Source organism: Saccostrea echinata, unplaced genomic scaffold, assembly GCF_033153115.1.
Source record: "Saccostrea echinata isolate AGI-Se365-2 ecotype Australia unplaced genomic scaffold, CSIRO_AGI_Sech_v1 ptg000002l, whole genome shotgun sequence".
Lineage (NCBI taxonomy): Eukaryota > Metazoa > Mollusca > Bivalvia > Ostreida > Ostreidae > Saccostrea > Saccostrea echinata.
This window is the reverse complement of record NW_026889751.1, coordinates 313,853-331,267: the sequence shown is the minus strand read 5'-3', so window position 1 is coordinate 331,267 and position 17,415 is coordinate 313,853. Positions and strand designations below refer to the sequence as shown.

The window sequence follows — 17,415 nt, the reverse complement described above, 5'->3', positions numbered from 1 at the left end:
ATATGTATGAACTGGATTACGTATACCTACAGAGAATCAGTACAAAACATATTACAACTACAAACACCATATTGAACTTGTCTTTAAATTTATTAGTCAAGCATCAATACAAAACAATATGCTATGTATTTCAGTGGTTTTAGTCCTTTAGTTTACCCTTTAAAGAATAAGGGGTTGGGACTTCCAAATCACTTCGACATATCTATGGTATTCGAGATATCAGTGTTCGAGATATCGAAGTTCAACTGTGTATATATATATAGAGAGAGAGAGAGGGACAAGACTTTATGATTGATCAACAATGGTATGTAACTAGCAAAAACATGTTTGACATATGTAAAATTAACAGTTTCTTACAATAAAATTTCAGTGGGATAATTTCATTTGAAATTCCTGAAAACGACGTAGTTGTGCCTTGGTCTGTGAATATATTACCCAGCCCCCACCCCCGTGGTAAAAAAGAACTTTGATATGGCTTTGCCAAAAACAGTTTATGCTATACCTGTTAAAGGGATTTTTTTGTTTCGCGGGGGGGGGGGGGGGTTAAAAATGTCCGTTTTCCATTGACTTCTATAGCGAAATGCGAAACTTCATTCACAATATGGTAACTTGAGAAAATTGACTCTCAGTTATGTGGCGGAATAATATTGTTTTTGGCAGTCCTATCATAATTTGAAGTTTATAATTAGGAATTAGGGACATGGTCACTGTCCAAATGATCTTGACGTAGTTTTTAGGTCAAGAGCATCCTTTATTCCCTTGCGCCAAGTTTGAGTTTCTACAATTTTTTTTCAATCCTCCATTAAAAATTTATATGCCTTACATATAAGGTTGAATATAAACATACATAAACGAAGTCTTACAGACAGAGAGAGATCTCTTATAATTATGGGATGCACAAAACATTATTGTAATTAAAATATGTACATTGAAACATGAAAATATGAAAGAGAAAAAAAAATCTAAATTTTGTTAGATTAATCTGAAAATACCAGATTACAGGTTCAAATGATATATCTACAAAGTTTGAATAAAAACGTATTTAATAGTATTAAAGATATCTGCCTATTGGAAGTCAGATAGACAGAGTGAGTCCAGGGTGGGGGATAAAAATTTTATTTTTCCTCCACATCATAGAACTATTTTCATTATGATATACAAGCATCATAAAATGGTTGAAAGAAAGTATTAAAAGTAATATATCACACACATTCTGAAAGACAATCACCGCATTATGTCACCGTGAATAACTTAATTATTCTAGCCTGGTGGGACAGTGGTGATGGCGTCCATTCCTAGGTGTGGTCTGGTGGAGGCCTCTAGAAGGCTGAACCAGTTAATGGTGACATTCCTGAGTGGGGGCCTCACGCTTGGAGTACGAGAGGCACTGGTATGCTCAGGGGGAAGCACATGATAAACAAAGATGTCCGTAGTGACACACTGAAACAGTATCACACCTCCCACAAGGAATATGTACCAGTACTTTTCAGGCCCCTGCAATCGAAAAATGAATATTTAGTAATGAAAGAAAAATCTTTTCTTTAACATTTCCTAACAGTTACAAAGTGCCAGTTGTATAAATCCCTATTACCTGTAGTTCAGTTATTTTTTCCGGATATTAATGTTAGCGCTTATTAATAATCACCAAAAAATAATATGATAAGCACTAGTGACACATATGTTGAAGTTCGAATACGCTAAAATAAACGAAATTACAATTTATACACGTACAATGTTTCTCCCTTTTTCATTTAAAATGAAATGGATGAATACTTTGTTATTTCTTGACCGATTCTGGTTTTGCATACAGTATGTCGAGTATGCACTTATGTTGTAATTCACACTGACGTGCTTAAATGAGAAAAGGCGAGTTAATTCCGATAGACATCTTAAGCAATATGGTCTTATCAAATTTACCTTTTTTTAATCTTTAGCTTCTCATGAGAAACGGTAACTGGCTAATTATTGTTTGCACAATTTAATGTAACAAAAAATTATGATACTCACTAAATCACCCGATTTGTACCACCAATTCTGAAATCAAATTAAAAGGAATTTTATAAAGTGTCTCTAAAAAGTAACCTAGAGTAATGGCAACGGTGTTGTAGAGTAGGATTTCCCCCATAGCCAACTTTCCCCCCGGAATATGTACTCTAGAGTAGGGTTTCCCCTAAGGGGGAAATCGCACACTAGAGCCAATTTTCCCCCTCTTTCTTTTTCAGAGTAGGATTTCCCCTCTTCAATCAATGCTTAAATCTTATCGACAATATTTTGGCTAATAGTTTATATGAAAGTCAAATGATTTTTTAATGGAAATATGATTGTTTTCGATTCAAGAATTGTCAAATTTAATACGAAACCTTAAAATATATAGTTCAAATCACTAAGTCCCAACCCAAATTTTTAACTTGTATTTTAAGCCCCCCCCCCTTTAACAGACACAGAAAAACATGTGGTCATATTGCTATTTGCACCCTCATATTCCACTGGATAGACAGTAGTGTATTCTTAATAGTTTTTAAAACTTGATTGACGCTCTGGGCATATATATATGTTTTTGTGATTTGTTTCGTCTTTTCGAAGGGGGAGGGGAGGTGCTTTCGATTTCAAATGGGTTTTTTTTTTTGTTTTTCAATGTAGTCCATGTACATGTACCATTTTTCTGCAAATTTGCAATTTCAAATGAGATTGATTAGGTCTGTAGTGCAGTACTGAAGGAAAGAATGAAAAGAAAAATGTTAATTATGACACAAATAATTAAGGAGAAACTAATATCAGTAAATAGAAAACGTATGTAAAATACTATTGTGTTCATTTATTATTGAAATCATTTGCATAAAAACAAACTTGACACATTTGCCTGATTTTGAGTGTTTTAGTACTTTGATTTTAAAATTTGAAAACGTTTTCAAATACAGTACAATCAAACTTCGTTATCTCGAACTCGTTTTGTCAGATGTCCAGGAGTTCAACATATTGAAGTTAAATACTTGAAGAAAAAGTTATAGGGATTTCCAACTCACTTCAACATACCCATGGTATTCGAGATACGTTTTTGAGATACTGAAGTTTAACTGTATTTTAAAAATCACTTTTACAAATCAAAACAAGTTAAACTGATGCAAAGCATCAAATCGACCTAAAAATATATTTAGAATATAAAAGTAAAGAGTCCACAAGAAAGAGTCCAAAAAAGAAAATCAAAGTAGAAATAATATATGTTACTTTTTTTTTTTTTTTGCAAAACTGTACACTTGCCTTACTTATCTGTGCATTTTTATACCCCCGTAATCGAAGATTCGGGGGTATAGTATTTGCCTTGTCCCTCCGTCTGTCTGTCTTGCTGTCTGTTTGTCCGCAAAAACTATAATCTTGCCCATAACTTTTGATTGGTCAGAGCTATGGCTTTCATATTTCACATGTGTATTCCTTGTGACAAGACCTTCCTTTGGGTACTAACATATTTGACCTTTTGACCTTGGAGTTTGACCAACTTGTGCAAAAAATTACCCAACTTAAACTTTGGCCATAACTTTTGAACAGTTGATACTAGGGCTTTCGTAGACTTATCGCGACAAGACCTTTCCATGAATGTAATTATTTTTTACCCTGACTTTATAGTTTGACCAACTTAAAAAAATTTAACCTTAGCCATAACTTTTGAACAGTTATAAGTAAGGCTTTCATATTTCACAGGTATATTCCTTGTCACAAAACCTTCCTTTGGAATCAACAATGTAACCTTTTGACCATTACCTTTTTTTTGAAAAATTTTAACCTTCGCCATGACTTTTGAACAGTTGGTGCTAGGGCTTTCATATTTTGCATGTGTATTTCTTACGACAAAGTCACAAACACTTCTTGTTATATTTAATTTTCAGTGATTAAATATTAATTGAAATAAAGAAATTTCATGGATATGAGAATCGGACTGAGATAAAGGATAGGAATGTATTATCATCAAATTATTTGTTTCAAAGACAAATGCAACAAATGTGTAAAATAATTACGAATCTCTGAATGCTGACAAAAAAAGGACGTGCAAACTTCACGTGCTGATACCCTGGATTTTTGTCACGATGTAATGCAGATCAGTGTTGTGATAGATATGCATCACAATAAATGTGCACTACAGAAAAAAATATAATGTTGTCATTTGCAACTGTAGTGTATTCAAGGCAAAATTCATGTCTTAAACATTTTACAATTTATTAATAAATTTATTTAGGAACTGCAATTCATATTCGGAAACTCGATACATTTCGTTTTCATATCTTACTCAAGCACGTTTTGGAGAGCAGTCATGTAACAACTTTTTATAATATTTATAAATAGCTTATGAGAAATGAAAAACAAATTGACACGTAATAACAACCATTTAGACTTAGTATTAAGCAATTTAAAAAAAATATATATTCATTATTTTCATGTATTTTATCAATAAGGAATTATTCCATCGAAGCAATAAAAAAAATCTCATTTCTCCATGTGCACATTCTTATACAAACACAAATAGATCGGCCGCTCCTGCGGCCGATAATTAGCTATATTTTTCCCTTTTAGTGTACAAAAACTAAAAAGACATACAGTCGGTATTTTTTCAGTTTTGATGATGCTCATTACTTACCACCACAAGGCAGACAATCCCACTAACTGTAAGTAAAAAAAAATATGTCAGAGGTTAATATTTCCAGGTAGAAAGGTGTTAAAATTAATTACCTACAGCCAGTCTCATAAAAATCATACATGTACTTCTACAATTAAAAAAAGCAGCAAGATATACAGGTAATGAAAGGTCGACACTCATTTTTCTAAATACATGTATAGGAATGGTATATTTATGTATCTCTTTCCTGCTTTGAAATTGACGTACATAACATCATACACTTATTGACTTAGTTCGAGAGCAACATGCGTTTTGTCGGACCCAAGAACCAAACTGTTTCCCTGAGGCCGTTAGGCCGAAGGCAAACAGTTTGGTTTGAGGGCTTGACAAAATGCATTTTCCCCCAGAACCCAGTAAATAAATGTTTTGTTATGCCTTTTATTTTTTTTTTACATACATGTATCTTGTGATGGCTTCCTTGACGTAAATTTCCTTTACATGTACTAAAATTGGGTCATTTCTGTCACTGTCAAACAGCAACGAATGCAAAAGATTAACTGGCTACTCCCGCCCACAGTGTGACGTAAGCGGTCCAATATCTCTTCGAAAGGTCCAATATCTCCCTCTACGGTCAAACATCGATTTTTTTAATGACCGCTCGGTAAAATATTGGCAATGTTAGACTTTTTTTTAGTATAGATTTACATAGGAACCATTTTTAAAGGTGTAATAATACATATTGAACATATGCTCTCTTGTTTTTGTAACTCTATACAATATATAAATGCTTCATCATGTTATTAACCACAGGCACCTGACAAATGGATGGTGTAACCCCCCCCCCCCCAACCTTCTGAGAATTTTTATTAGACTCAAAAACTTATCAAAAATACATGAATTTATGGTCTATCACTCCTATATTTCGAAGTCTGATATCATTTTCCGCTTTTGTTAAGTTTTAGAGATTGGCCCTGTACGGTATATAAAAATACTAAAGATAAGAAATAAAATCTTGCAAACACACAGGGTATCCCGCTTCGAGGGAGATTTTCAACGTAAATACAACATAACAAATGAAATTCATGAAAGATGAAGTTCAGGAAGATGTCGTTTTACAAGCTTCTTACAGTCACACCCAGTCAAAATGATTTATTTGTTCCAAATTCGCGTTTATTTATCCAATTTCCATTCACTGGCATCGAAAGAGGAGGTCATCAAGCACTATTTTGTTGAGCATAATGAAAAATCCAGAGATAGCTTATCTGAACTCCTTGGATGTTTTCCACAAACTACAATAAAAACCTCCTCTTTCGATATTCCAGTGAACGGAAATTGGGGGAAAAAAAACGCAAATTTAGGAAAAATAAATCATTCCATGCTTTCTTACTTTTAGAAGTTAAAACTTATAGGAATATAATCTTTGAAAATCTTCTAAAGCCATTAATATTCAAAGAAATATTGAAGCATCCTCAGTTAGTGTAAATTTAAGTTTGTACAAATCATGCCCCTACCCCCCTTAATAGTTTGGGACCACTAATATATTTAACTTTTCAATACTGATACTGAACTGATTCATGTGTTTTCTTAGTCAAAGTGCTCAGATAAGTGATGGTGCCCACGGGCCTCTTGTTTTTTGATGTTTTCACAATTTCCTGTATGGGATATGTGCCGTTTTTTGTACTTCCTGTTGTATTATAATGTACGTACTTCCTGTGTTCGCGGCTAGCAGATAGTATGTTTTGTTGTCCTCCCCTTGAACGATACATATAATCATGGAAACCTAGAAATACAATATTTCAGAATTTAACAAATTAGATATTTTAGATAGAAGTACCTCACAAATACAGATTTAAATGTCAATTTCATATAGTTTGTCTCATTTCTTTAAATAAGAGCCATTCTCTGTAATGACTTAAACTTTTATTTAGCTCAAATCATGGAAAAAAGCCCTAAGGTTTGAAAAATGGCTTTTTGAGCATGTTCAGAGTCCCATGGTAAACGTTTACAGCAAATGCAGAAAAGTGACTATGATTGTTTCCAAATGTTGCAGATTTGATGTCCTAGATGTATGTTAAACATACGTTAAACATATCTGGGAAACCAATACTGTGGAGACAAAGTATTCAAAAGTAATATTTTTATTCATTCGTTTTTATAAAGTCATGGAATAAAGAATAAAAGCAATTATAGTTAATTGACAATTAAAGGCAAGCAAATAATAGATAAGATGCTTGAAACATAACCAAGGAAGGAATGTGATATTTCGTATTGGTTAGCAATGGTTGCTATGTAATACTGCAAAGGGATTTCAAATTCATTCTCTGTATTTTTAAATCTGATCTTTTTAAAGAGCACATTTCTCTATAAATGAAGATTAATTTTTAAAGGCAATCGTGTGGTCCTAATTTCCACACTTTAAAAAATTCAAATTTAAATCTTAAAATAGAGGGTTGCTATGGAAATTCTAGGGAAAAATATTAATAAAAAGTTGAAAAATATTGTTTCCTTGGATATGTACCCTTGTATGTATAAAAATTTTATGATTGATATTTATGAACAATTAACTAAACTGACTTTCAATTTTGACTACCACACAATCTTTGTGATGCAAGAAGCTGCCACATAGGGTTCAATATTGCTTTAAGATAACAAAATTGTGGATTTCCCTTCTTGGTAACATAGCAACAGTGTTATCTTCTTCATCAAACATTATCAATATACGATATTCAGCTTTAGTTCTAACAAATAAGTACAATTCAAGATGAGTAAAATATTTTTTCTTGTTTTATGGGTAACTATATTCTAAAGCAGCAAAAACATCACTTAAAACTACTGGTACGTTGTTTCCATGGTTACACTACAATGTACATGTAGCAACTAATCTTGATTTTTCTAATGTTATCTGTGTTACAATGTCCTAACGATGTATATTTGCCAATCTTGATTTTCTATGATTTTCACTAAGATAGCAGCATTAATCAAAACCTATGAACAAAGTTTCTGTTGCTACATTGTGTTACTATGGCAATCATGAACATTATTTTTAGAATAATTTTGCCAATACTTTATTTATTACACAAGGTCAAATATTTTTATTGTTTTTCTTGTGTTAGTGTTAAAATGTATTTCGAATGTACCCATGGTTACCTCTTACATGACTTAGAAATATATTCTAACTAGTTTCTTTGTAGTATTAGTGGCAGCGAGGTGAAATGCTTTTGTGAGAGCGATTTGTTTCAATTTGTAAGTCTTTACTAAGGCTCACTTAAGATTTAAAGTAGCTAAAAATCTCAATTTTATAAAAACTTTTTCGGCTGTGTCCATGGTAACCAAAACACATAGCAAAAGAATTTTATTTTAAATATGTTTCTCTAGTGTCTATTTAATGAACCCTTCATATTGTCATTGCCTTATTACGCAAGGTCAAATATTTTTATTGTTTTTCTTGCGTTAATGAGTAGATTTACCTTCGACCTTTCACTTTTTGACCTCAAAATCAGTAGGGGTCATCTACTCTACAGGGGGGGTACGAGTGTATCAAGTTTGATGTCAGTCAAGCAAAGGGATATCAAGATATTGAGCGGATAACACTTGGTCTACCGACTGACCGACCGACAGGTGCAAAGCAATATGCTCCCTTTTGAATGGGAGGGGGGCCAAAAATTAGGGGTGTAACAATACGTCGATGAATTGTGATGCATAGGGGGTCGATATGATACATCGATACATAAAATGAAGTATCGAATTTTTTTTTTCGATAATTTCCGGAAGTATATAAAGTTTGTTGTGGTTTGGGTTATAAAATAAAATATTTGCTCAAAACAACAGTAACGGAAATCGCTAAAAACCTGAAGAAAATTAAATTTCACTTTATTACAAAATAAAACGAAAATTTAAATTTAACTTGCTTTAAACTTGGTTTTAAGAGTACTAATGGCTAATATGAAATATAATCAGATGTTAAAAAAAAGGATGAAAAAGCTGCAATCTACATTTTCCTTCTTTAAGATCTTAAAATGTTTATTGAAAAAACCTTGAAAGTAAAAAAAAATCTTGATATATCATAATATATTGCGATATTTTTCTCATATATCCTGATGCATCGTGATAGATACTTTTTTCCCCTCACGATACACATCCCTTGTAAAAAAAAAAAAGTGCTACTCACGGCTCCGTTACCTTCATGGAATGGGTTGAAACATGAAGACTATTTCTTACATGAAAACGTTTAATTGTCTTTTTATTTTCCTTTGAACAATCAATTTAACCATTTGCATCTGGATACACGGTGTAGAAACGGACTGTGGTAACATTGTCCGCGACTTCGAAATTTTAACTTTGATCACATGATTTGTAAATTTTAATAATTATCAGCTGGTTAATAGACTGGTATTATGTCTGAACTACGGTATCCAGTATTTAGCGTAGGAATGTGTGTGTTGGGGGGGGGGGGGGTCAGGACGGACAAATTACCTTATTCTTAATGAAAATCAGACTTTAAAGATACTTTTCTTTTCATGCTATTTTAACCTAAAAAAAATTGCTATCGACAAATAGGACGTCTCATAGGTTACAAATAAGTAAGTTTGCAAAATAAAAAAGTTTCTTGGGTAGTCAGTCGTCCATGAATTCCATGCATTAAATTGACCCCTAATCGCTCAAAACTTACCCGAATTAAGGTCATTTTGACAATAAACCTCATCATAATCAACTAAAAAACTTTGATCACTTTCAGAAAAAAATATCAATATGATTTACCGATAAGAACATTTTCTCGTGAATCTTAAATAATTGAGGATTAAGGACATAAGATACTCGTAGGATACTCAATGTTAAAGGAATTCATAAAATAGTTTTACAGCCTTTATTATTGCTAAAAAATTATCAGGAAGTTTCCTTAAGCCATCCTTAATTATTTTTGCATTCTCTGCTTGTCAAGAATTTCCATTAGGTTGACCACCCCCCACGCCCATCCACACGTGAATGTCTGTATATTTATAAATTATATTCTCTATATTCCGATGTGCTTATTACAAATTCGTAGCACTCAAGCCAATGGCCCTCCTTAATCTTTAACGTTTATGCTATTCCGTTCCCAATGCATAAGTATATATGAAATATGAGCAATTAATTTCTTTTTGTATTGAAGCATTGTATGTCAACAGAATATTTTGAAATGAGATATCACAAGGCTAATTAATTAAGGGAAAGAGGAAATACTCTAAACGGATTGTTGTACATACTATATTTACCAGCCGGTAAATACCTTAGTACCTACATTTCACTAGATAGCGACTCGCTTGTACATAAGATCATTAATTCCCTTGTCAATATTTGCACTAAATCCAGTCATAACATACGAGAGTTCATGTTCATGTTAATATTGATTATATAAGGGACAATTTTCAGATGAAAGAAGTATAGCATGCATTCAAATATCAGAAGCCTTAATAAAGACATGAGGTCATAGTTTAAAGTGATGAAATGATATAATTACCAGTGCCATCAAAAGAACGATAAAATTAAACATCCGAAGTAGAATTATCTGAAATAAAAATGGGTGGAATATTAACTTCCTCTTTAAATTTTCTTTCAGCTCAATAAAAAAAAGGACATTAAAATGTTCATGTAAATCAGTCGATCATTTGACTTTAATATACTATGTACACAATTTTTTCTCGTAATTACGAGATCTTTATGAATTAACGTTCATTATTTTTAAACTACTTACGATATACGGTGATACTTCATAATATATAGCTTCAACTTCAGTTGATTTTGAATCAGCCATGTTGTCATATGATAATAGTAGCTACTGATAAACTATTAATCACATGATAGAAAAGTATGGCAGACGATAAATCAAGTTTATTAAAAGGAAAACAGAATGACCTGGAACAAGGAATTTATTACGAACAATCACCTGCAACAGTAAGTTATATTTGTTCAACAGTGGGTATTTTTTTCCAAACTTTACTTGTTGGGTTAAAAGGCCCCTTTTTGAAATGTCTACTTTTGACGCCGTATATAAAGTTCTTAGATAGTATTACATGTATTATCGTTTTAGTAACAGCGTGACAGTTTGCTTGATGGGGCGTGCTAAAGTTTTGTGTGCTGATTATCATTTTACTCATCGATTGGATGTTTGATTTCAATAAAATCAATACTAATTTGCATATGAAACTCAGATTGTTCAAGGCTGGAAAGTGGAGAAATAAATCCCTAAAGTGAGGAGAAAATCTTGCGCCGTAAATTGCACTTTATTTGCATTACGGGATCTGTACATAGCGTTATAGTCAAAGACTAAAATATAAAAACCATAACGCTACAGTTTTGCAGCTATAGAGAAACGTATACGGGAATTATTTACAAGGATTTTTTTTGTTATGATAAGACATGCAGAATGTGTTTACACGTGCATCACTACTGCACGAATGGCGAGAGAATATCAGAATTACCATGTATATTTGGCCAGTTCTTCCTCTTTAAGAAGTTTTTGCCTGTTCCATTTTTATTATTTTCAAATCTTTATAAACCCCCTGTGAATGAAGTTTTGTTTATGATGGTTAAAACTGATTGGACTAGTCTACTATAATGGGATAAACCAGGAAATAAAATAAGAAGGAAAAATAGCAAATTCATTGCTTTAGTGTTACCTGTCCATATACATGACATACGATATGTGTGTGTTGTTTTTTTAATGTGATAAATAAAAATTCTAAAGCGAGAACAAGGTTTAAAAAAAAGAACTTTATCTAATGCCATGGAAGTTATCGCACCCATTTAATAGAACATTCCCAAAGATTTACTCGTGACATTCGGCGCGAAATGATTGTGTCACCCCTTTCCTAAGAAACACAGAGAAAAGTTCATATTGGGAATCGCATGGAATAAACACTTGTATGCAAGAGAAAAAAAATAAAATTAAGAAATAAAAAAAAATAAAAATAAAAAAAAAATAAAGAAAGTAAACACATCAATATTAAATATGATTGTTCCTCTGCTAACTATTGTTGTTAAAACACAGGTAACAAATACCGATAGAAATTTAGATAGCTATATAGCTGTCAACCCTTAGTTCACATCATGGAAAAAAAATGACACTTAAGGAAGCTTAAGCCCTGATAATTTTTTTTATGGACTTTGAGAAAATTATATAATATAAAGGTATACATATTAAGTTTATTTTATCTTGTTCATTTTACATAGAGTACCCTCCAAATTCCTCAAAAAAAAAAAAAAAAAAAAAAAGAAAAAAAAAGCTCAATGACAATGAAGTAATTATTGAACAGAAATCACTATTGTTTGCTTAAATTAAGAATAAACATGCAAGTAATGTTTTCAATTACTTTATCTCGGTCTAGAATAATTTTGAGAATACTATAATCTACATGTATAACATACTGTGTCATTTATTGTAGATTTCCTTTTATCCCATAATAACTCAAAGGGCAGATCATTTTAAGTGCATAAAACCGCCATAAAATTAGAACTCTTCGGTGAGCAATGTTTAGAGCTTCCTTGACCTGCCTGGCTCCCATGGTGTCAGGCAATAATCTTTCCAGTTCACGACTATAAATTAATGTATAATGCCTGATCTATCGAGGAAAATGGACAAGAGAAAGGAGTTGGGTGAACAAGGCGTAAAGAATGCCAATAGCTTCAGATATATAAAATCATATTCAGTTCGTGAATTCAGTATTTTGAGTAAAGTTTTCACTATCGAGATTTATGAAATTATGATAAACAACATAAAAAAAATTCCACTTTTTTGAGGAAAATTTTCTTGGCAATTTTTTTTCTGTTATTAAAAAAATAATGTTTTACTAGCGGGGTTCGAACCCTTGCAATGAAAATCCTGAGTATCATTTGCCTTTGAGACCAACATGCTTTTTTTTTTTTAAATTTTCTTTTTATCTTATTATTATTATTATTATTTTTGGCATTTCGCTTGCCTTTTTCGCCCATCTTCTTTCCAAGAGAAGTAAAAGGGTGTGAAGGTTAGGCCAAATAAAAAAATATGTGTGGTTCCGGTTACCCGACCTTCCCTATTTTATACCCCCGACCCTAAACTTTTTTTTTGGCAATTTTCATATTTTTTCCGGAATTTCCCCCCGATTTCCATCAATGGCTCCAGTTTAAGTTTTAGTTTCAGCAATGACGGCCTCCTTGCAAAACATAGTGCAAGTGTTTAATAGTGTTAAATCCAAAGCAAGCTAGCATGTAGATGTCCCCTACCAATATTGACTAGAATATTATCACACCACATTTAAATGCCATTTGCAAAGCAGTGATATGTATTATTTAAAAAAAATTAAGAAAATCATTTTGTTAAAAACAAAAAAAAAAAAAAAAAAAAAAAAATCCCTACCTACCTACCCTAATTTTTTTGGAAGTGTAACCGGAACCACACATATTTTTTTGTTTGGCCTTATTAATGAAGGTAGCGTGAAAGAAGTATACATGTACACTATAAGATTCAGTTTAAGGATATCCGATTCTCAGAAAGGAAGGATAACTCTTAGAATTATTATTTAATTTTAAAAAGTCTCAAAATTAAGCTTGAAATTGAACTCTTTTCATGCAACAATTTTCATTTCTTGCGTCTCAATATGATTTAAGGTTCTTTGAAGTCTTAGAAACGGTTTCGTAAAAAGTTGACATTTGTACCCTATAATAGTACAAAAATGAATACAATTTTAGAGAAATTGAATTTCCTTTAATCTAGCCTTAGATACCAATGTTTATTAGCATAATATATAAATAAGAAATGATCTGTGATGTCTTACAGTAATAGCACAAATGTTTTACACTATGTATTATATAATAATTGAAGTAAATAAAGTAACGTATAAGTATAAAAAAAATCATGCAGTTTTCTCCAAATGCCTGGATACCTATAATTTTTTTATCCTAAAATATATTTGTTGATCAATTTTCAATTAGAAAATGCATAATGGGTGCTTTTATTTGCATTTCCTGATAATATATTTGAGATTTGATACCTTTCCCTATATAATATGATTAACTTTAATGATGAACTTTTAGGAAATACCATTGGTAAATACACCTTACATGTACTTTGAAAATTCAGGGACATTTTTGTAGAAAATTCAGGGATATTTTTGTGAGCATTTTCAATTACCAAACTCCTAATTTTCAGAACCCGAGGATCGGACTACCTTAATTTATTCTATTAAATCAAGCCAATTGGCTCATCAAATACAATCAACAGAAAAGAAAATATTTAATACAAAAATGAGGCATTTAATAACGAGAATTATGTTAACAAGAGAAGAGATCTATTATAAGAAGAAACAAGATCTCACCATAACGAGAGAACGAGTTACTAACTTTCTACCAAAGTACTCCAAAGATTATTTAATTAGTAAAACAGGTATATCTACCACAAGAAATAATAAGACATCCAATTCCACCGCCGCAGATTATTGTAGAGTTTTAAGTGCTGCTTATTAATAAATGGGTAAAATAACTGCAACTGAAGTACAAGCATATTCAATTGCTTTTAATTACTTTATTGTGGTCTAATATTTTGCTAGGAGTATTGAAACAATAACAGTCAAACATTGTATAGGTGTATTTTTGCCTTAAATTATTAACTATCGTCATTTATGGTTCCACATGAAAAATTGAGAACTTAATTTAGGATTTATCTGTTCTAGGGGAAGAATGCTAACTTGATGAAATAGCCATACTGCACTTAGAATTATGAAATTGACACTATTCTCAATGAGACCGAGATTTTACTTTTTATTTATTATATTATACTTTCATGTAAATTAGTTGAATCTGATTCGTCGAGAAACATTTGTTAAAAAACACTATTACCCGCTGAATAATGAAGCCATGCCCTCCAGCGTAGCAACACTTAACATTGCTTGACGACGGTTGTTATTCCAAAAAATATTGACTGCGCAAAATTCATGCGCACAAGGTTCACTGTAATATGTATTTGTATAAAACATTCAGTATAGTATAATAAATACTGCATGTAGTTGAGTGTAACATTGCAAATTTTCACCCCTCGAAAACCATTGTCAACCGAGGCTGCGCCTCGGTTGACAATGGTTTTTTTGGGTTGAAAATTTGCAATGTTACACTTAACTACATGCAGTATTTATATAATATCACATTCGCAACATCATGGTCCTTGCAATCTTGAATACTTGAAACGTCTTTTTGTGTACTTGTTCAACTATTTATTTATTTATTTTTTTACATTGTAGATGAAATTAGCATAAGCATAAGAGAAAAGCAGCTTTGAAAATAAAATTTTAAATTTTTAATATTTTCAGAGATGTGTGCAGGGTTGTTTCGTTGCTCTCGTTGTAATAATGGTCATAGTAAGTATATACATTGTAATAATGGTCATAGTAAGTACACGTATACACATTGTTATAATGGTCATAGTAAGTATATACATTGTTTTAATGGTCATAGTAAGTATATGTCCCAGAAAGCTACGGTTCTGCAATTAACTTCCTGCTGAACTCATTTTGTTTCAACTCATTTCTGTGTTAAATGTTGTTGTAGATCAGCATTATACTTAGTATGGTCCGAGGGACAGAACTAGGAACCTATGGTGGGGGACATTTCATGCTTGGCATAAGTCTTATAGGGTTCGTGGTGCTGGAAATATTCATGGTAAGTTATCGATACTTTACTTACATCTCTGTCACCGTCTCAGCATTGAACAAAATTGATATATGCCATCATCTATATCACAATCCCTACCTGCCTGAGACACCAACATCACCGGCCAAGGACTCGACATTGGTCGAAGATCAATACGGGATGTGATAAGGCTATGTTTTTACGTTACACTAAATATGTGATTCTTTAACAGAGGGAAAAAGAGACAGTATTCTTTTAGTGTAAAAGCAATTAATTTTGAATCCTTCGGTTAATTAATATTCATGTTTCTAAAGCCATAACGGCGATTTCTTTGGTAGGTTAAAATTGAGTTTTCCGTAATTTGGTGTTATTTGCTTTGCACTTATGAATCATGCCATGAATCTTTATACATTAACTTAATAACTTATAACGCAAAATGTATCATACTAGTGTTTGTGATACAACTCAAGAGATATAATTACATGTATTGAACGGGCTTCTCTTACGTTTCCTTTTGAATTTCAGATAGTTTTTATTCGGAGGGGCGATTTACCGAAAGAGAAGACGTGGTTTCTGTACTTTGTTGGGGGATGTGTTATACTGGAAGCAATCTTTACCGATATCCTACTGTATCAATGAAAACTTTTATATAAAAAAGGTGTGACTAATTTATTTACCATGTATATAGACCTTTATTTCCCCCGGAATAGTGTTGGTTGATTAGTTAATATAGACTGCAAAATCACTCCATGGACACTCTCCTCATGAAAAATAGACATAAACTATGATGGCACAATTATACGATCCATATTATGTCTTACTGTATACTGTTTTGTATTTGTTTTATTTGTTTGTTTTTTTATTTTACACAATTCCGTTTGTTTGTTTTATTTGCATGGAACGCCAAATAATATACATGTAGATTTAGTAATTTGTAATAATCTTTTAATTATAAATAAATAATCCTAGGGTAATTGAAGTTATCTTTAATTAAAAATGGCTTACACTCATATACGAAATTTTGCTTTAAGTGCTGAAACAGATTTGAAAGGAATTAAAGGATTTGTCCCTGTTTTGCATATTTATTTATCTTTTTTTTTTCTTTTTTTTTTTTTTTTACACATTTCATCGTTTATTTTCGACAAAACATTAAAATTTAATTGTATACAGAACAGAATTTTATCAAAATAAAATATAATGCTATACCTTGAAATATTGCTTGAAAATTCACAACGTAATTCCCTAAATATTAAATACATTCAATTTTTTAAAAAGAATTTCAGTAGTTTCAGACAAATCGAATGGTTCAAAAGTTTAAAGACATCGCACGACGTACGGTGACAGATGATCGAAAACGAATACTCCTAGTTTACCTGACCTAGAAATAAAGTCCCCCCCCCCCCCCATAGGACCTAATTCTATATCCTTAAATATCCATTGCAAACATAATACTCTGATATTAAATAAGAGCATTTTAGAGTAGACAATGATTTCAGGACCGTTTTAAAGGGGGCAACCCCCCCCCCCAAAAAAAAAAATCTTTAAAAAACAACAAACAACGTAAACTTTACAAACTCAAAAATCCTATTTCGGGGGGGGGGGGTATTGAACCTTCTTCTTACCCTACTCCCACACCCACCCCTGCATTCTACGGGCCTGGGTTTATCAAGAGAAATTTTTAAAAATATATTTACCTTCGCAGTAATTTACGAAAATTGAGCTCTATGGAGACAAACTAATTTTTTAAGCAAAAATTCAAATTCTTAGAATACCAATAAATGCTGCGGCGGAAAGATGTATTTGATCCTACTAGGGATAATACAACCATTGAAAACTTTTTTTAACCGAATAAATATTAAAATGATTTTCATTGATTAAAAACAAGGGGATAACTCTTTATGAGCAGTTTTAGGTAATAAATTAGGACACATTTCACTGAATATATATATATATATAGAGAGAGAGAGAGATGGTTACAATAATTTAGACAAAGGAAATTGAAAGAAATTAACACAAGAATTTTCTTGTTTCCAATAAGATTGTCACTACTGCCTCATAATTCTTGTACTAAGGTGTAAATATAGATTCATTCTTAGTACATGTACAGTATTAGCCAGCCTATTGTCAGCATCAGGGGCGTATCGTATTTTTCTGCAAACTGCCTTATAAAACAG

General features: G+C 31.9%; 2 protein-coding genes across 2 annotated transcripts; one reads left to right on the top strand and one right to left on the bottom strand.

Moving 5' to 3' along the window:
• Positions 1–71: 71 nt before the first annotated feature.
• LOC133204512 (uncharacterized) lies at positions 72–10,410 on the bottom strand. The gene is made up of 6 exons (XM_061340264.1): positions 10,338–10,410; positions 10,104–10,151; positions 6,314–6,386; positions 4,628–4,653; positions 2,008–2,034; positions 72–1,494 (listed from the first exon to the last, which is right to left on the bottom strand). The coding sequence occupies exons 1-6, from the start codon at positions 10,395–10,397 to the stop codon at positions 1,261–1,263; spliced, it is 468 nt and encodes a 155-aa protein (XP_061196248.1). The 5' UTR covers positions 10,398–10,410; the 3' UTR covers positions 72–1,260.
• Positions 10,411–10,425: 15 nt separating this feature from the next.
• LOC133204522 (uncharacterized) lies at positions 10,426–16,151 on the top strand. Its single transcript, XM_061340273.1, has 4 exons — positions 10,426–10,537; positions 14,923–14,970; positions 15,161–15,271; positions 15,767–16,151. The coding sequence occupies exons 1-4, from the start codon at positions 10,454–10,456 to the stop codon at positions 15,878–15,880; spliced, it is 357 nt and encodes a 118-aa protein (XP_061196257.1). The 5' UTR covers positions 10,426–10,453; the 3' UTR covers positions 15,881–16,151.
• The last annotated feature ends 1,264 nt before the right edge of the window (positions 16,152–17,415 follow it).